The 19,467-nt window shown below is 45.6% G+C and overlaps 1 protein-coding gene across 1 annotated transcript in view; it reads left to right on the forward strand.

Moving 5' to 3' along the window:
* Positions 1 to 19,467, forward strand: part of MOGAT3 (monoacylglycerol O-acyltransferase 3) — a 132,854-nt gene that overhangs the window by 64,447 nt on the left and 48,940 nt on the right. Inside the window, exon 5 of the mRNA XM_069217429.1 lies at positions 3,046 to 3,250. Coding sequence (XP_069073530.1) covers positions 3,046 to 3,250 — 205 coding nt within the window. The remainder of the gene's footprint in view (positions 1 to 3,045; positions 3,251 to 19,467) is intronic.

Genomic DNA, 19,467 nt, shown 5'->3' on the forward strand with positions numbered 1-19,467 from the left:
TCATTGACAGCAAACTTGACAAGAGCCGTCACCAACTCATGCTTCAATACCCTCAAAACTGGCTCTTAATCAGCACCCAGAAAACCGTCATGCACGCCCTTGTCACAAGCATGCTGGACTATGGGAACACCTTTTATGCCAGGATCAACAAAAGTCTCACCAGAAGGCTGCAGACCATTAAGACTCAAAGGCCGGAATCACTCTCAGCCTCCCACGCTGCACTCACATCACACCACACTTGAATGAGCTCCAATGGCTCCCCATAAACAAAGGAGCACATTTCAAACTCCACACCCACACTTTCAAGGGACTACACAACACTGGCCCAGCATACCTCAACAATCGCATCTGCTTTCACAAACCCTCCAGACACCTCTGCTCATCCAGAATCCTACTTACATACATCCCACACATAAGGAAAAATAGATTCAGCATTCGAGCCTTCTCCTACATTGCTTCTCAAGCATGGAATGACCTCACTTCTTGAATTCTGCAAGAAACCGAAGACCCAGCTTTTTGAGTAGTACTTCTAGGCTCTTGGTTTGGCTAGACTCAGCGTCAAGATACCCTCCCTGGTCATAGTGCTCTCTACAAATCTGTATGACACAACAGGAAAAAACAGACAAGTGCTAGATAGCATTCAAGAGGCACTAGGGTGCAAAAGTTAGACATAAGAACACTATAAGTCAGCAAGAGAAACACACATGAATTTTACAGCACGTGAGAGCCATATGAACTACAGAGGAAGAGAGAAACGAGCAACACAGTAAGCGAGAGGTACAAGGGTGAAGTGTTAGACAAAAGAACACTATAAGTAACCAAGAGAGAAACATGGGAGCTATATAGAAGGATAGAACCACAAGAACTGCAGAGGTAGCTAGAGCTCTAGAAAGTAAGCAAGTGGCACTAAGATGAAAGAGTCAAACTGCAGAGCGCTATATATCGGCAAGAGTGAGACGTGAGTTATGCAGCAAAAGAGGGCCACAAGAAGTGCAGTAGAAGTGAGAGACAAATGCTAGAAAGTAAGTGCAAAGAAGAGACGCAATAACTCTATAAGTAAGCAAGAGAGACATCAGAGTTATTCAGCAGGAAAGAGATAAACAAAAGGTAAACAAATGCTGACAGGCTCAAGAAGTACAGTTGAACTAAAAGAGAATAATTCCATAATGAGCAAAATGGACTAGGGTGCAAAAGTAGAACAAAAGAACACTATCATTCAGCAACAGAAAGGCATGAAGTTGTGCAGCAGGAAAGAGCCACAAGAACTACAGAAAAAGAGAGCAGCAACAGCTACTAAGTTCTAAAGGTGCAAGAGTTAGACATAAGAACATATAAGAAAGCATGAGAAAGACATAGGTGTTGTAAAGCAGGCATTAACCACATAAACTATAGAGAAAGAGAAACAAGTGCTACACAGTAAGTAAGGGGCACTACGGTGAAAGGGTTAGGCATAGGAGCACTAAAAGTTGGAACAAGTGAGACATGGGAGTTATGCAGCAAGAGTGGGCCATAAGAAATACAGGGGAAGCGAGAGACAAGTGCAAGATCAGGCTTCTCCAACGAGTAGCTCGTGAGCTACTGGAAGCTCTCCAACGACCTGTAAGTAGCTCACTTGTGTGCAGCCCAGTCTAAATTAGAAGCTTCATTTGCTTGAATTAATATATGTGCCCCAAAATTAAAAATCATGCAATTGAGAAGAAAATGTAGGTATTTTGAGATCTCATTAGCTGGTGTTTGGAGAAAAATAGGTACATTTCCAAAATATATTTAAAGCTGATATTTGAGAGGTCAATTATGTAGCGCTGGAAAGACTTATTACAAATATTATTCCCTTGGTACCAAGGGCACTGCAGCTATGGCTGTTATGTATCACCCATGTAGAATCATTTCACATTGACTAAGCATTTTTAACTACTGAACTGAGGTGCTCAGTGCCTGAAATCTAACTTAATCATGCCTCGATGTTGTCACTTATTCGAAGTAATAATATTAGCATTAATATTAATGATATTAGTAGCTCAGGATGAACTTCACTGAACATAAGTAGAGAAAACTTATTAGAGAAAAGGTTGGAGGCCCCTGTGTTAGTAAGTGAGCGGCACTAGGATGAAAGGGTTAGACACACGAACATTGTAACTAAACAAGAGGGAGAGATGGGAATTATAAGCCAGATCAGAGAAAACCAAGAGATACAAACAGGTGACAGGAGCACATGCTACAGAGGAAGAGAGCGACAAGAACTGGATAGTAAGCAAGAGGCACTAAGTGGCAAGGGGAAATGAGAGCTAAATAAATGCTATATCACAAGTGAGAGAAACCCCACACAGAAATGAAACTCTGGAGCTACAGAGAAAGTTAGAAACAGAATTAACGAGAGGCCACGTGAGCTAAAGGGGAAATGAAATATGCATGAATTCCATACTGGAAGTGAGAGCAAAGAGACACACAGGAAGTAAAAGAAACTACAGATCAGAGTGAAAGACACAAGATATACAAGCAGTAAGAGAGACTAGAGGGAAAGTGTGAGACTTATGTGAGCTGTGTGCAAAGTAAAGCATTAGTGCAGTACAGGAAGAGAGAGATTGAAGCACTACAAGTAGGTAATTGATTAATTCTTCCCCTATCTTTTCAGTACGGAGTGAACACTGTGGTCCTCACTGAAGACAACAGGCGACCGCTTAGTCTATACAGAAAGTGTCTAGTATATCCCTAAATCCACACATGGGAGTGACAGTCCACCGCAGTTTACACACTGTGACAGGCTCACTAAAAATATGCACAGCTGGTGATAGGCCCACCCTATCATCGATACAAAAAGTGATACATGCCCACCAAATGTATTGATTGAATTCCTCTGTTCATTTTGTACAACATCTAGAATAGAAAACTGTACAGAACAAAATGGCATGTTCACCAGGGGCTCTAGAGTGAAATGGCAGATCCATCTTTGAGATTCATGCAGGAAGCACAGTAGATAGCCAACTCCTGCACGTCCACCTCTGTTTGACCCTCCATTTTTTTGAGTGTCCTTGTTTTTTGCTTCAGACCATAAAGACGGCAGATCTGAGCCCGGACAGAAACTACATCTTCGGCTGCCACCCACATGGTATTATGTGCACCGGGGCATTCTACAGTTTTGCATCAAACTCCACAGAGTTCCCTCAGAAATTCCCAGGGATACGGACAACCGTTGCAGTCCTGGCCGGCATTCTCCGTTTACCCGTGTACAGAGACTACATGCTGTTGGCAGGTGAGCCTTCGAGCCACACAATTCGCTCTTGATGGTCGGAAAGCCTCTTTAAGATTGAAAAAACACATTGCGGTGCACTAAGGTCCTGATTTAGAACTTGGCGGATAGACTACTCCATCATAAATGTGATGGATATCATGTCACCCTATTATGATCACCATAACACATAATGGGAACGTAATACAGCAGACTGGATAGCCTTCACATTTGTGACAGAGTATTCCCAGGAACGTAGCTTGGTCAATAAGATTGGGGGGCGTGGTGAGCTTCAGATTGTCCAAAAATCAGGCTGGCATATAATGCCAGAATATATTATAATACAATCAGAGCACATGAAGGGGGCTAAAGGGGCAGTGGAGAGGGAGTCGAATGCAGATTACTAGGGTTACTAAGTGAGAGAAAACACAATATTTTGTTAAATAACCAACATTTTTTAAGACTTTCAAAGCAGAGAGGTGATGAGTGTGTGTGCATTTTTTTTGTCTGTGTGTATGGAAAAATTATTTGTGAAATCCGACAGATACCTCACCATACCAGACTGAAAGCACCCATACCCAACAATTTCCCAGAAAATACATTTATTAGGGGGGAGTGAACATCCCTGAAGTTACGCCCCTGAGTATTCCCCTCTGTCAAGACATAAATCAGGCCCTGAGTGTTCAGCCGCTCTGTGACTCTCCCACCCTCTGACCTTCTCCTGACTGCCTACACCAGATCCTACTCCTATGGCCATGAAGTAAAGCTCTTATAGACTTTGGGTTAGCTGGCAAATGTGTCCACATCATTCCTTAAACACGCCCCTGTTCCTTACAGCAGGGCAAACACGGATTATCATCTTCCAGACAGAGACGTTTTCAGGCCTGGGCAAAGTCGGTTCTGGCCTAAGGCCACAGCCTTTCAGGGGGCCCCTGATAGAGCTAACTGTGTTCTGCAGAGAGGCTTGCCCCAATGACTTTGAATAATTCTTAAACAGATTTTTAAAATACCATTTTCCTTAAATTTATTTTTTTATGTGGGTAATGTGTGAAAGTCTATTACAGTTATTTCGCAGAGAAATGTATTAATGTTTTATGGACCATCCATAAAAAATTTCTTTTAGATCAAAACAGCACCTCACATTTGTGAAATGGGAGGGTGTCACAGAGATTATTTTCAGTAATATTAGTGAGCTGCTTCTCTGTTACAATATTAAAAACATGTCACTGTCCCTGAATATACATTGTAGCATCTGAAGGAGTGTGCCTGTACACTGTCAGTGACCTGGCCAAAGAGGGAATGAACGAGCTCTAATTTAATTATAAATTCAAAGTTGTTCCGAAAAGGGGCCACCAAAATTCGTGTGGACCAGGGCCCCCAAACTCCTTAAAATGTCCCTGCTTCCACAAGGGCATCAAATGAAGTGGAGACGCGTCTTGGTTAACGAAGGGAGCCTATACTGAGATAAGGGATTTGAGGGGACAGTGCAGAGAAATATTGGTGTGTACTAAGGTAGACACATAACGTGTGGTAACAATGTCTCCAAGGTCTGTGCTTTCAAAGTCTGATTTGCAGGGGCGCAGCTCGGGCAGTATGATGAGGGGGAGATGAGCTCCAGCTTCTCCAACAGTCACGCTGGGACATCGTATGAAAAACACATTTTATGAGAAGCAGGACATTGGGGCCCATATTTATACTATGTTTGCGCCGGATATGCATCATTTTTTTAAAGCAAATTCGGTGCAAACTTCACACCATATTTATACTTTGCAGCTAGACCCATCCAGCGCCAAAGTTATGGAGTTTGAGTAATTTTCAGTATGCGAAAACCTACCTTGTGCTAATGACATGCAAGGTAGGCATTCCCGTGCAAAAAATTACGCTAAGGCATGTGCGCCTTATTTATCCTCCTACGTCATTTTGACACACAGGAGGAGGCGGGCCTCAAAAAATGGTGCCCAGACGGATTTGTTCCTTTTTTTAACGCCTGTGTCAGGGCAGGCGTTAAGGGACCTGTGGGCTCATTTCCATGGTGGGAGACCATGGAAGCAGTCCATAGGTGCCCTTCCCTGCCCCCAGGGACACCCCCTGCCACCCACACCCACCCCTGGTGGACACCCATGGATGGAGGGACCCATCTACGGTAAGTAGAGGTAAGTCATTTTTCTTTTTTTGTTTAGGTGGCATGGGGGGCCTAACTTGGCCCCCCCTAAATGCCACTGTGCCCAAGGGCTAGCGCTGGTTTGCGCCAAAAAGTATAAATATGGGCCTGGGGGTTTTAAGAAGCAGTGGAAAAAAAGAGGAGTGCGGATTTTTTAGGGGTATATAAAACTCAATATTTTTCAAACTAATCAGCATTTATTTTTGAGCCATCACAACATACATGAAAGTGAGTGTGTGTTTTTGGCAGTGTGGGCGTGTATAAATCCCAGGTGAAATCTGACAGACACTTCACATTACCTGACTGATAGCACTTATACCCAACTATATACTACAGAATACATTATTGTAGGTTGATGTAACAGCCCCAAACACCCCCCTTGGAGCTATGCCCCTTCTGGTTTGACAGCACAGTTGTTGCCAGACCTTATGTGATCAACAGCAAAAGAGCGTTAGAAGCACTACTGAGAGTAGGGATTTGGTATCCACCCCCATGTTAATACATGGCTTGATTGAACAGAAGTTGTGTGCTTTCACAGAAAAGCAGTGCTTGCATTGCACTTTTGTCTTGTGGTAAGATTATGCAGCAGGATTGAGTTGTTTTTAATGTCAGGGCAATGATTAAGGCAACAGACTTGATCTGTTTAGTATTAAACAGGGGTGGCTCCTCTGCTATGGCAGAGAAGCGTTGCCCCCCTGCCAGAAGCACCAGCAACTGCAAACCTTTAAAAATAAAACAATAATAAATATGTTTATTACTGGTGTTTTTTTAAAGGGGCGGATCCACGGAGGTGAGGAGCATTGAGGGGAGTGCACAGAGCACTTCCCTCAGTGCGCATGTATTTTTGTCCGGCCGTCTCGGGCCGGCCAAACACACATGCGCACAGGGCTCTATCCAACCTGGCACCGTGTTGCTGGGTTGGGGACAGCCGGGCCAGGCTCCCAGTCTGCCTTGGAGTGACCAGTCAGCATTTAATGATTTTTTTTTTACTACACTGTGTTAAAGCCTGCAAACAGGGATATATAATTGGGTATTTTGGAAGAATATTTGATTTTGTACACTCTACCTCTGCTTTGTGTGAACTGCTTTTTACCTGGATTCTGGTCACAACATTTATTATCCAAGTGTTGCTTCCTTGGTGCTTGTACACCTCCTGCAAGGACAGGGGTCATTTCTTTTGAGCTTTCAGTATATATATATATATATATATATATATATATATATATATATATATATATATATATATATATATATATATATATATATATATATAGACATATGTATATATACACTTTGGGACTGCTACCTTCCATCATTGGCTGACCTAAGGTTGGCCAGTGATGGAAGGAAGCAGTCCCTCACTCATCACAAAGTGGGATAGGTCAGTGAGACTGCTTACCCCACACCACTCTGTGACAAGGTGTCACTGACTGACACATTGCCCTGGGCACTTCAGGGCTTAAAACTGAAGCGTCCAGGAACGGCATAATCATTGACAGTCCCCCCTCATCACAAGTGGGAAGGCCTAGAGGCACTTTTGCCAGGCTGAGAAGGTATCCTCCACATGGCTGTGAAATCCTGAGCCTGGCAAAGTTAGCTCAGGCAGCCTAGAGCCTGCACACTTAGTGCATGTCTATCTCCTGGCTGCCTGACCTGAACAACAAGAATGTCCATCCGGCTGACCTTTATTCAGCCTGACAGACACTCTTCTGGTCTGTGGAAATGGTGGTGGGCATGGCCCCTGAGCCCACACAGATGTTCAGCGGCTGATCACTACTTAACATTACCTTACAGTTTTGTTTTCGAACAACAAGTTTCTATTCACTTTGCACACTAGTAGACATCGAAAGAAGACTTAATTTATGATGTTCTTGCATCTTTCTGTTTTTACATAGAAGTAATATTATAGTGTACATTTTATTTCCTGTCTGCAGCCATGTACATTTCAAATGTATCTTTCTAGTTTGTGCATTAACACAACTGTGTGTAACATTCTGCAGAGAACCACATATATACAGAAGAGATTGACGGGAAAAGGAAAGAGTGAAAATAATTCCATCCGTGGTGTTCGGGGAATGGATGGTCCCACTCAGTAATCTAGTCAGTTTCCCTGTAACTAAGACCATGATCCTGACTATTAATTGTTCCAATATAATTCATTTTGCATTTAAAAGTTAGCATAAGTTATAAGTTAAAATTCATGTTATGAATTACATTGGAATATATCTTTGCAAGTATATGGTTCAGCACATTCATGATACAAACATATTTAGCAGAATTATCAATGTTTTGCTTTAGTAGCATTATTAGTGCTGCTATATAATTCCATTCAGGTCATCTAACTGTGTAAAGAATGCAATAATATAATGGCCAAATAATTTATACATTAAATTCATCATCAATAAACAAAAGAAAGGCAATCCAAACCCAATACAGTCCTCAGTCTGTCACATTAACATATTTGAGCAAAGTTGATTCCCCAAACGCTCATGGAATTTGTGTCCTGAAAACATAGATAAAATATTTTTGCACAGCAGTCCCATTCCATGTATGCTTCTCCATCACTGACAACCAATAAAAAATGTGCACCCACATTAAAACTATACATTTCCGTCATACGAATTTAGCTGTTGAGCAGCCACCTGTTTTTCCTATATATTGGCATGCAGCTCCTTATTGATAGTCGCCTGTTGGGTCTTTTCTGAACAAAGTTATTTAAATCATTGTGTCTCTTATGGTTAATCTAAGATCAAGAAACTTAGTGACACCATGGCTGTAGTCCACCATGAGCCTCAGGTTCAGGTCATTTGTGTTGATGCTAGAGTGGAAGGTATTCAAGTTATTTTCAGCCCTCTCCCAGATGCCGAAAGCATTATCAATATAATGTAACCACAGAATTATGTGGTCCATATATCTTTTCATTTCAGTGATCCATAGCACCTGCTCCTCCGACCAGCCCATGAACAAATTGGCATAGTTGATGGAGAAGAAGGTGCCCATTGCTGTTCCTTGTAGTTGTTTGAATTTATTGACATTTAAACATAAACAAAGTTTCATTGAAACATGTGCATCATATTTATTAACATATGTGCACGCTCTCACCAGCTGATTACCATTGCTCTTAAGTTAAGAAGTACTTACAGGTTTGCAGGCCATCATTATGTCTAATGCTTGTTAATAAAGCATTGACATCAGATCTGACTAGCATGTAATGCTCTTTGCATTCTATGTTCTGCATTTTTGTAATAAAATCTTTGGTGTCTCAAATCTACCATGTAAGATTTGGTACAGTAATGAAATATTTGGTGTCTGGAATGCATGATGTTAGATTCTGTACAAACGGGAAGAGGATGTGATCCACATATATAGATGTTGCTTCAAGTAAGCTGCTCTTGGATGAGATGCTAGGAATTCTAGGTGGACTATATTTCTCTTTATGAATTTTGTGTAATACGTAGAGTGTGGGTGTAGTGGGGGTGTGATTCCTCAGAAATTAGTGCTCATGCAATTTTAAAATGGTTTGATGTTACCAGTCGTTCAACATATCCTTATACATCATTTGTAGATTGCGGTAATACAGTTTATCAATTTACTTGTAACATTCAGACATATTTAGTTATCTTATTGCCTGGTCCACATAATTTCCCATGGATTAAAAGAAGTGCATGGCAAAACAAAACGGTTCTGGTGTGTCTTGCCTCCTTCAGCGGCTATGGCGGTCTACAGCTACATTTCTCTTTCTCTCTCTCTCTCGCTCTCTCTCTCTATTTTACCTAATGACGATCGCCACTAGGTAGTTATAGTTAAGACATAGGGGGTCATTCTGACCCCGGCGGTCTAAGACCGCCGGGGCCAGGGTCGGCGGGAGCACCGCCGACAGGCCGGCAGTGCCCCGCAGGGCATTCTGACCGCGGCGGTTCGGCCGCGGTCAGAAGAGGCAAACCGGCGGTCTCCCGCCGGTTTACCGCTGCCCTTAGAATCCCCCATGGCGGTGCAGCTTGCTGCGCCGCCATGGGGGATTCTGACACCCCCTACCGCCATCCTGTTCCTGGCGGTTCGCCCGCCAGGAACAGGATGGCGGTAGGGGGTGCCGCGGGGCCCCTGGGGGCCCCTGCCGTGCCCATGCCAATGGCATGGGCATGGCAGGGGCCCCCGTAAGAGGGCCCCGAAAAGTATTTCAGTGTCTGCTAAGCAGACACTGAAATACGCGACGGGTGCAACTGCACCCGTCGCACCCCTGCAACTACGCCGGCTCAATTCTGAGCCAGCGTCCTCGTTGCAGGGGCATTTCCTCTGGGTCGGCGGGCGCTCTTTTGGAGAGCGCCCGCCGGCCCAGAGGAAATGTCTGAATGGCCGCCGCGGTCTTTTGACCGCGGTGCGGTCATTCAGCGGCGGTACCCTGGCGGACGGCCTCCGCCGTCCGCGAATGAGGCCATAGTTTCTAAAAGTGTTTTTTTACTAGCCTATATCTTTAGTGCAGCTTGACGAATCTTCACAAAGCGTTTTATTCATTAATTTTTCCATAGGGATTTTGAACAGTGATAGTGCTGAAACTACTGGACGGAATTACACCAGATTTTGCAGACAGGTAGGTCCTGAGCCAGAAAGAGTGATTTTGTGTGTTTTGGTGTAATTCCGTTCAGTATTTGTTGAGAAATTAAGTGGAACACAAATTTGTATTTTTAGGGTCCCAAAGGATTCGCGACCATGACCGCTCCCGATCTCGTGCTGAGATCTGATTGGCTGGTAACACTTCAACAACAGAAGCCAAGTCCCAGAAAAAAAGTAAAAAATAATTAAAGGGGCCAGGGAACGAACACCATGACCATTTAGCACTGGTGGTGGGATTGCAAAAGGACCCACCCCAGGCTAAAAAGCACTTTTTAAAAACATTTACGGACGTAGTGGGCTATGTCCCGGGAGCATCCGCTTAAAAATGCACGTAGGGGCCTCCTGGCCCCCTCCTGCTGCCCGGGGACCACCCCCTCCCCAGGGCTTCTGATTAATATGCGGGGGTGCCCCTCCACTGCCCTGAGAAACACCACATCCCCAGGGCTGTAAGTAAATATGTAGGGGGCGCGCGCCTCCCGCTGCCCTGGGGATCACCCCCTCCCGGGGCGTTAAAGTAATAATATGGGGTGGATGCCCAGCCCCCTCCCGCTGCCTGAGGAACCTCCAGCTCCCCGTGGCAATCAATGTGATTTATGCGGGGGGCCTGTGGCCCTGCTTGCGCCCGGGGACCACCACCCACCAGGGCAAAATGTGTCAACTGTGTGGGGAAGGCCCAGGCCCGTTGGCCTCCTCTACAGCCCCAGGGACCACCACCTCTTCGGGGCTTAATTTGATTGATGTGTGGGGGCAGGGCAGTGGGCATTTGTAAAAATGATTACAGGTGGTCGTTTTCGCACCCCATTTAGCCCCGGGGATCACCTCTTCCACAGGACAATAATTGTAGGAGGGGGGCCACACAGCCCCCCTCAAGGAGCCACTGATGGCCCTGGGGACTGCAACCCCTCAGGGCCGGCTCCTGCTATTTCCCAGGATGCCCATCCCCAGGACATAGCTGTTTGCTGTGGCTTGGCTTCAGCTTCAGGGTAATTACGAGTTTGACGGTCTCAGGACTACCACATTGGCAGCCGTACTGCCAAGGGCCAGCGGTGAAGACTGCTACGTTATGACCATGGCAGTCTTTCAAAGAGAACAAAGCTAAACAACCCCCAGTGCCGCCAGAGCAGTCATGCCTCCACGGATGGTAGTATGCACCTTCAGGCCAGGTGGAACCATGTTATGAAGCTGCACACCACCAAGTTTTCCATTGCAGTCGCACCACCACGAAAACCCTGACAGAAACCAACTCTTTAAAAGGTGACACTCACCTTCAGGAACACACACCTGACTGGAGCCACAATGGAACCTGAACTGGAAGTCCTCCCACTGGTCCTGCATGCACAATGACTCCAGAACCAGTGACGAAGACAACAACCGTAAGTACACACCCCTACCACATACTCGTGGGAAAACCCAAACTACACACACACACACACAACATACACATCCGAGACGGCTTGCGATGGCAAGACACATGCAACCACATACTCATATGCACTCTCACACACACCTACATACACACACGCACACCCATACTACACACACCGCAGCCAACACACACGTGCCATACATACACCAACCCGCAGACAAAGCACTGGCACTGTTTGAAACAAACATCCATAACAGCACCGATGCACACAACGACAACACAACCGCAACTACACAGGCACTATGCCAGCAATGACATTGCACACCTCCACATGACAACACATACTGACAACAACACATAACAACACCAGACAATCAATAATCACATTCACACTGCCGTATGACAAAGCAGATGTCACAACACGCCAACACCACACACATCACATATGACATAGCCATCACCACACATATGGATGCACACACAACAACCACACAAAGGCATACAACACCACCATTACACAACTCTACACAAATAATACATAATTTTGTATGTACCAACACAATCATATCTTACACACAACATACATTACCCAACAATGACAGCGAGAAAAATGGCAGGGCCACACCTACACATGCAACCCAGGACCAACCGCTGGCACAGCCAACACACACACGTCACACATGCACAAATCAAAGTCCACAAACACCAAACTGCCATGTAGAAAAAAAGACAGGACAAGTATATAAACATCGAATTCAACAACATGTTAGTCCTGATGTATCAGTAAATAAGAAAATATTAAAACAAACTATGTGCAATTAAAAGGCCAATGGCAAGGCTGATGTGCCAAAGGCACAGGCGGCACCTTGTGCAGCCCCAACTTGACTCCTGGCTACAAAGTGACCTCCACATGGTAGGGCATCAAGGGTTAGGCAGGCACCTCCGGGATTAGAGGGGGTAAAAGGGGAGTATTTGGGCTTGGGTTTGGGAGAGGGGTCATTGGGCTTGGGTTTGGGAGGAGGGTCCTTTTGCCTGGGCTTGGGAGGGGTAGACTTCTTGGCAGGGGAGGGGCATGTGCACTAGCTGGGGGGGGGGGGGCAGGGGAGGACTTGGAGGTGGAAGGGCTGGACTTGGGGAGGGAGGAGGAATGCTTGGGGGTATCACAGGGTGGGAGAGAAGTAGGGAACAAGGAAAACTCTGAGAGGAAATGTTTTTTGGGGAGGTCATGGCAAAAGGGTTTGGGAGTGGAGGGAGAGGTAGCGGTAGTAAGATGTGTTGGTTTGGATGTCTTGGGTGCAAGTGCGTGCGTGGAATGCTTCTGGGTGCTGGCTGTCTCTTGGATGGGTGAGTGCAGGCGTTTAAGTGTCTTGTGAGGAGGGGGGAGAAGGTGCAGTGAGATGCCATGCTGGATGGGTGACTGTCTGTTGGGGAGGTGTCTACAGGTACGGTACATGGGCTGCATGTGGGGGTGTTGGTGGTTGTGGTGGGTGTGGATGTGGTGACTCTGGTGGATGTCTGCTGGTCTGATATTGTGGTGACTGTGGGTAAGACAGGTGTTGTGGCTGGATCCACAAATGATCGTGTGGTGGCTGCAGGTGTGTCAGGTGTAGTGTATATGTAGGAGGGGGTGGTGGGGGAGTCAGTGTAGGTAGTGGATGTTGTTGTGTCTGCAGGTGGGTGCTGTTTGTGTGGATGCCGGTGGTGGGTCTTGTGGTTCTTGTGCTTGTCAGTGCTAAGCTTGTCTGTTGTCTTCCCCCATAGGGTGTCCCACCTCTTCCTGAAGTCCTCCCTTGCGCGTGAATGGTTTCCTACAGAGTTGACCATGTCGACAATTCTCTGCCATAACTCAATTTTCCTGACAATGGAGGTTTGCTGGACCCGTGCTCCAAACCGTTGTGGCTCTACCAAGATGGTTTCATCGACCATGAACAATCAACTCATCATCTGTGAAGAGTGGGTGGTTTAGACGGGACATGGTGGTGGTTGTATTGTGGGTGGGTTTTGTCTGTGTAAGGGTGCAATGTAGGGTGCTTGGTGGGGTGGAGTGTTTGCTTGTGTGTGATGGTTGGTTGTGGTGTTTGTGTGTAGTTGTGATGTGTGTATTGTGTTTTTTGTGTGGTGTGTGCTGAGTGAAAAGTGTATATGTGCCTTTGGTGTACAAGTGCAAATTTGTTAGATGTTGGCTCCTCTGTGTCAGTGAATGTTGTTTTAGTTACAAAGGATAGTGGGTTGTGTGGGGAAGTGTTATATAGTGCAGTGAGTAGGTGTGTCTGGTGTGTGTCAGGTGTTGGGTATTCAAACTGTCCAATGTGGTGGTGTGTTCTGTCTGAAGTGAGTTTTTTAACGTGGCAGGACGCTCCACCAATGATTTGCCACCATGGAAGGACCGCTTTGGTGATTTGTGTCTCGTAATGTGGTGGGTGGAAAGTTGTCGGTCTGTCGGTGCTGGTGGTGGAACCGCCTCTATCCCACCCTCCAGTGTCCTGGTGGTCCTGGATTTGTGGCTGAATTTTGGCGATCTTCACTGTGTGACTCTTACTGAGATTAAATGCTTCAGCAAGCAGTGAGCTGCTGTTACAGGCAGCTCCCTGCTTGCTGAAGCAATGGCACTGCGAAGGAAGCCTTAAGTCTTCCCCCGTGGTGCCAGAGAGCCCACAAAGGGCCTTTTGTAAAATGAAGAATTAAATTAATAAATAAATAAGGATGGACTGCGGGGAGCCCTTGACGGCTCCCTCGTGGTCCCAGATAGCACGTATAGGGCTGAAAAAAATAAAGAGAAATCTATAGCTCAGTGTGAAGGCCGCTGTCCTTCACACTGAGCAGTCAAGGTTCTAGTCCAGCTAGACTTGTTTCCATCTCTTTCTCTCTCCCTCACTTTCTTGCGCTTTCTCTTTCTGTCTTTCTTTCAATCAATTTCTCACACACACACACACACACTCGAACCCATAAGCACCCGCTCACAGACCCACTCAGACAGTGATGCATCCACTCACAGACCCATTTAGACTCAAACACCCACTCACAGACCCACTGACAGCCTCATACACCAACTCACAGACCCACTGACAACCTCATACACCCACTCACAGACCCGCACAGACATTGACACACCCACTAAAACACTGATGTACGCACTCTCACACAGACACTCTCACAGCCACTCTCAACCCAGATACATCCTCTCACACCTATTCTGACACCCAGAGAGGCCCAGGCGAACTTCTGCCACCCACAGCCAAAGGGCCGTGCACAGCATGGGGTTGGGTGGTTGGGGGGTTGGCCGCAGGGGCTGGCTGCAAGCCAGGTCTTCTGGGCAACCTTCACTGCACATGGGCAAAGATCTTGATGGTGTAAGGTTGGGTGCTTATAGAGTGTTGGCCTCATCCCCGCGCACAGCCAAAGACCATGCACCACTTTGGTTGGATTAATGTATAATAATGTAAATTGCTATACGTTAAAAAAAGCATAGAAATTAATTGAAAAAAACCAGAGGGTACAGGAATGTTATAATTAGGAAATAGAATTTTAAAAAACCCATAGAAATTCACTGGAAAAAACAAAAGTTACATGCACATGCACGGTATAGTTAGGCTCACATGCACTGGTAATTACTCTACAAATTACTGCACCCATGACATCTTTGATAGCATCCTTGATAATATCAATGTCATATATGCAGTAAATCTTTTTAAGAAAAATCTGTGAATGGTGGGTGCACGGGTTATAGTTACCTTAGGGCACAAGTTATAGTTACTTGATATAACTCTAACTCTAACTGGTGAATTTCTATGATTTGGTACGTTTAAAATGTGTGTCTAACTATAACGTCCCAGTAACCTTTGGTATTTTAGGTGTATATACAGAAATTCACCAGTTATAGTTATATATATATATATATATATATATATATATAGATATATATATACATACATACATACATACATACATATAATACTGGCAGTCGCCAGTAGGTAGCTATAGTTAAGGCCTAGTTGCCATAGCGAAAGTGTTTTTTTGTTTTGCCACTAACTGTGGCGCCACTTGACAAATCTTCACAAAATTTTCAAAACTAATATGACAGTCGGATGAACTGCTGTCTTGAAAATTTCAGGGTGATCTGTCAAATGGGGGTAGAGAAAGAGGGGGTCCCAAAACATGTTTTCTCCATTCATTTTCCAATAAGTTCTATAGATATGCCTACAACTGAACCACTGAACTGGATTACACTAAATTTGGCAGGAAGCTAGGTCTTGGTGCACAGATTGTGCTTTTTGTGATTTGGTATAAATCTGTTCAGTAGTTTCTGAGATATTAAAGGTTAAAAAATATAGAATTTTAGGGGACGTGGAGCAATCTGCAGATCCAACTTTTCCCGTGCTGATATCTAATTGTCAGGCAACACTTCAACCTGGAAGTGTTGGCAGCCATTTTGAGACTTGGCTTCAGCTGAGTCTCAAAAAGAAATGTAAAAAAAAAAGAAAAGAGGGCAGGGTATGTTTACCCAAACACACTAGTCTTGATGCAGAGGTCCCCCAGAGGCTCCCTAGGGCTTAAAAGTATTTGTTTTAATCATGTCGCACAAATTGCAGCAGATCTGCGACTTTCGCTGAAAAAAAATAAATAGCTAGTGCAGTCTCCTGCACTTGCGTTTAATTGTGTCCCCAGGTGGGCCAGGTCACAAGGGCATTGCAGGTGAAATAGGAAGCGGTGCACAGGGCCCCCCTCCCCGGGGATGTGTACTATAAAGATGCACGGGGTGGAACACCACCTCCCTGAGGCATGTTTAAGAATAATATCAAAAGGGGGTATCTACGCACCCCCCATGCCCCAGGGATCACCAACTCCCTGGATATATCCTACTAATAATATAATGGGGGGTCCTGCGGGCACCCCTCCCATGTCTCTGCGACCACCACCTCCCTGTGGCTATGTTGATAAAATATGCATGGGGACCACCACCTCCCCGGAGCAACATATAAATTTAATAGGGGGAGACCTGCAGACCCCTCTGGCCCCAGGGACCACCACATCCCGTAGCTATAATTTTGAAATACGCAGGGTGGACTGGGCAGCCCCCCATGCCCCGGGGACCACCACCCAGGGGCTACAAATACATTTGTCGCGGAGCCCAGGCCCCAGGGACCACCACCTCCCCGGGGGAAATTTAAGTTGGAGGGGGACACATGGGTGGCTCCTGCTACCTCTCGAGGTGGCCACCCATGGGAGGTAGTTGTTTACTTTTGCTTGGCGAGAGCTGACAGCTCCCTCCAAGCAAAATAAATACCGGCACCCGCAGGAGGCGGGAACCGGCTGGGACCACAGTGGTATTGAGGCTCCCCTGCAGTCCCTTGGAACAAAAACTAAAAAAAAAAAAAAAAAAACTTTTCAAGGTGTAACTGCAAATCTGCAATTCCGACTTTGAAAAGTTATCCGATGAAGACGCTCGATGAACAATAACTTTGTTGCACACACCAGGGCACTAATTTGTTTTTACTGCAAATATTACATTGATATTATCAAGGATGTTATCAAAGAAGTCATAGCTGCCATCATTTGTGGGGTAATTAGCAGTGGGATAATTGCTATCATAATCTCACCGATGCCCTCCATGGTGTGTTGTGCTTCCCGTGCCCACCCCACCTGCCCTCAATGATCAGCTTGCTGCTCCTGTCCTGCCCCCCAAACCCCTTGCCCCCTGTCCCCTGTTTTCCATGTGCAGGCCTCTACCCCCTCCCTCCTGCCTTGTCTGATCCATTGTCATGCCCCTGACCCCTCCCTCCAGCCCTTCATGGTCCGTTATGCTTCAGCCTTCCCTCCTGTCTGTCGGGTATGGTCAGCTTGCTGCCCTTGCCTCTTTCCCCTCTGTTCTCAGTTCATGTGTATGGCTCTGTCCCTTCCATATTGCTTTCAATGGTCCTTTGTGCTGCACTGCTGTCTTGCTTGCCCAGTGTGGTGTATTGTGCTGATGGAACCACTGACGCCAACTCTGTAAGGTCAGTTTGGTTCACCTGCCCATCTCCCTCCTGCCTTCTGTTATCTGAGTTCATGGCCTATCCCATTCCTCCTGCCCTCTGTGATCCAATGTACTATACTTGCCAACATTTTGAACTTGGTAAGATAGGTTTTGAAAAAAAAATAGGGAATAGATTCTCCCCATTGATTTACATTGAAAACAAGATTTTAGGCAGGAGACAGATAAAATAAAGCCCTTTTGGACTTAAAAACATCGGGAGTCGTCTGACTGAATTTGGTCTGTTGGCATGTATGGTTGTACTGACACTTCCTCTTCCTTCTGCCCTCAATGGTCTGTCATATAGCCACAGCCTCATTGCCTGTCCTGCATGGTTGGCGTGTTGCTCCTGCCAACTTTCCCCTGCCGTCCATTGTCTGTTATGCTGCCACTGACCCTCCCGCCTGCCTGGCATAGTTACCTTGTCCCCTCTGTACCTACCCCCTGCCCGAGTCCGTGCTCCTGACATTTGCCTCCCCACATTGTTCTAATGAACAACTAGATTGTTGACATTCTATATTTATTACAAAAGTGTGGCACGCCTGATGTCATCTTGATGTACTGAAAACTGTAATACCTAAAGCATTTCCTTTAGAAATTATAAAAGTGAGAGGTTCTTATAAGTATAGAAATTATGGTTAGTGCACTAAAAAAATAAAAATTACATATTCTCTGACTTCTCAAATAGCGACAAAGCACTTTTAAATGATTTGCTACCTTTATGTTTTTTATTGAGTTGATCACTTGATATATTACACTTAAGGGAGAGGATGTGGTATTATGGCTAGAGCTGCAGACTTTGCAACTGGGGAACCAGGTTCGAGTTTTGGTGTCAGCTCCACATCCTGTGATTCTGAGCAATTACCTAATCTCCCCATGCCCAGAACCAAAATGAATGTGTCCTTGTAACTGGTGCACTGATGTTCATGTAAAGCTCTCCAACACCTTCGGTCAAGACTGTGGTATATAAGACTGCAAAAGAACAAAACAATTAAGTGTTTGCACACTTCTGTCATTGGGCTACATTTGGGTGATATTTTTGGGTGATGTTTGTGCTACATTTGGGCTCTTTTTTGTCTTGTGGTCATCTTGGGAGACGTATTTGAAGCTCCCTAATTCTGTGTCAGGACTGGAAGTGAGGTCTCTGCATTTCTTTCTTCACATTTTATTATTCAGCAGGTTCAAAGATCAAAAGTAAAACAGTGAACACTATGTATCCCATGGATCAAGAGAACTTAACCATGATAGCCAAAAACCAATGATAATACAGTCTACATGTCCATATAAATCAAGGCTCCACAAAGCCCTTCCTCTTACTCCACTGATGACTACCAGTTAGTTAAGTTCTTTGCTTCATTAACGACTCTGGGTTGTTCTAAGTTATAAAGGGTTTTGAAGCATTACTGTAGTTATACTGTGTGTTGTTTTAACAGTGTTCTGTTCTTGTATTGTACTCAGCTCACGCTGTCTATATCCGCATGGTAGGCTTTAGCCCGAGCACATTTGATTCTGCGCGTGTCCCATATGTGGTGCAGTTTTGTGGTGCCAGAGGATCCAGTTAGGTTTGTCGCAGCCCGTTTGCAGCACATTTCCACAGCGCACTGCAACACCGCTCTACCAGCACACGACATGCGCTAGGGAGAAGGCAGAGGTGTCCTAATTTTAGGCATCTAGCCCTCGCTAAGGCACCGCAAATGCAGTAAAGTATTCAGACCCTCAGGCCTCCTCACGCTATGCCACCTGGCGGCTCCTTCTTCCCAACACTGAGCACCTGCGAGGAGGCTGCCCTTCCTGACTTTCACAGGGCAAAAGGTGAAGATTTTTCAGGTGCTATCACCCTGAAGTCGATTCCTATAGGTATCAAAAATACTCACCCAATTTGGCTTCTGAAGAGGAATGGCCCCCTCAGGGCCACAGGGGTTGACAAGCTCGTATCACAGGCCATTGCCAAGGTGCTGGCACCACTGCAGGAGAGCGTGGACAAGATTACGTCCTAAGTTTCCACTGGCTCTGGAGTTTTGGAGACATGGGGAGGGGCCTAGTGGCTTATCCACGATGGGTTCCTCCAGGGCCCAGAAAAGTGACGGGTGCAC

The sequence above is a fragment of the Pleurodeles waltl genome, chromosome 12 (assembly GCF_031143425.1).
Source record: "Pleurodeles waltl isolate 20211129_DDA chromosome 12, aPleWal1.hap1.20221129, whole genome shotgun sequence".
Classification (NCBI taxonomy): Eukaryota; Metazoa; Chordata; class Amphibia; order Caudata; family Salamandridae; genus Pleurodeles; species Pleurodeles waltl.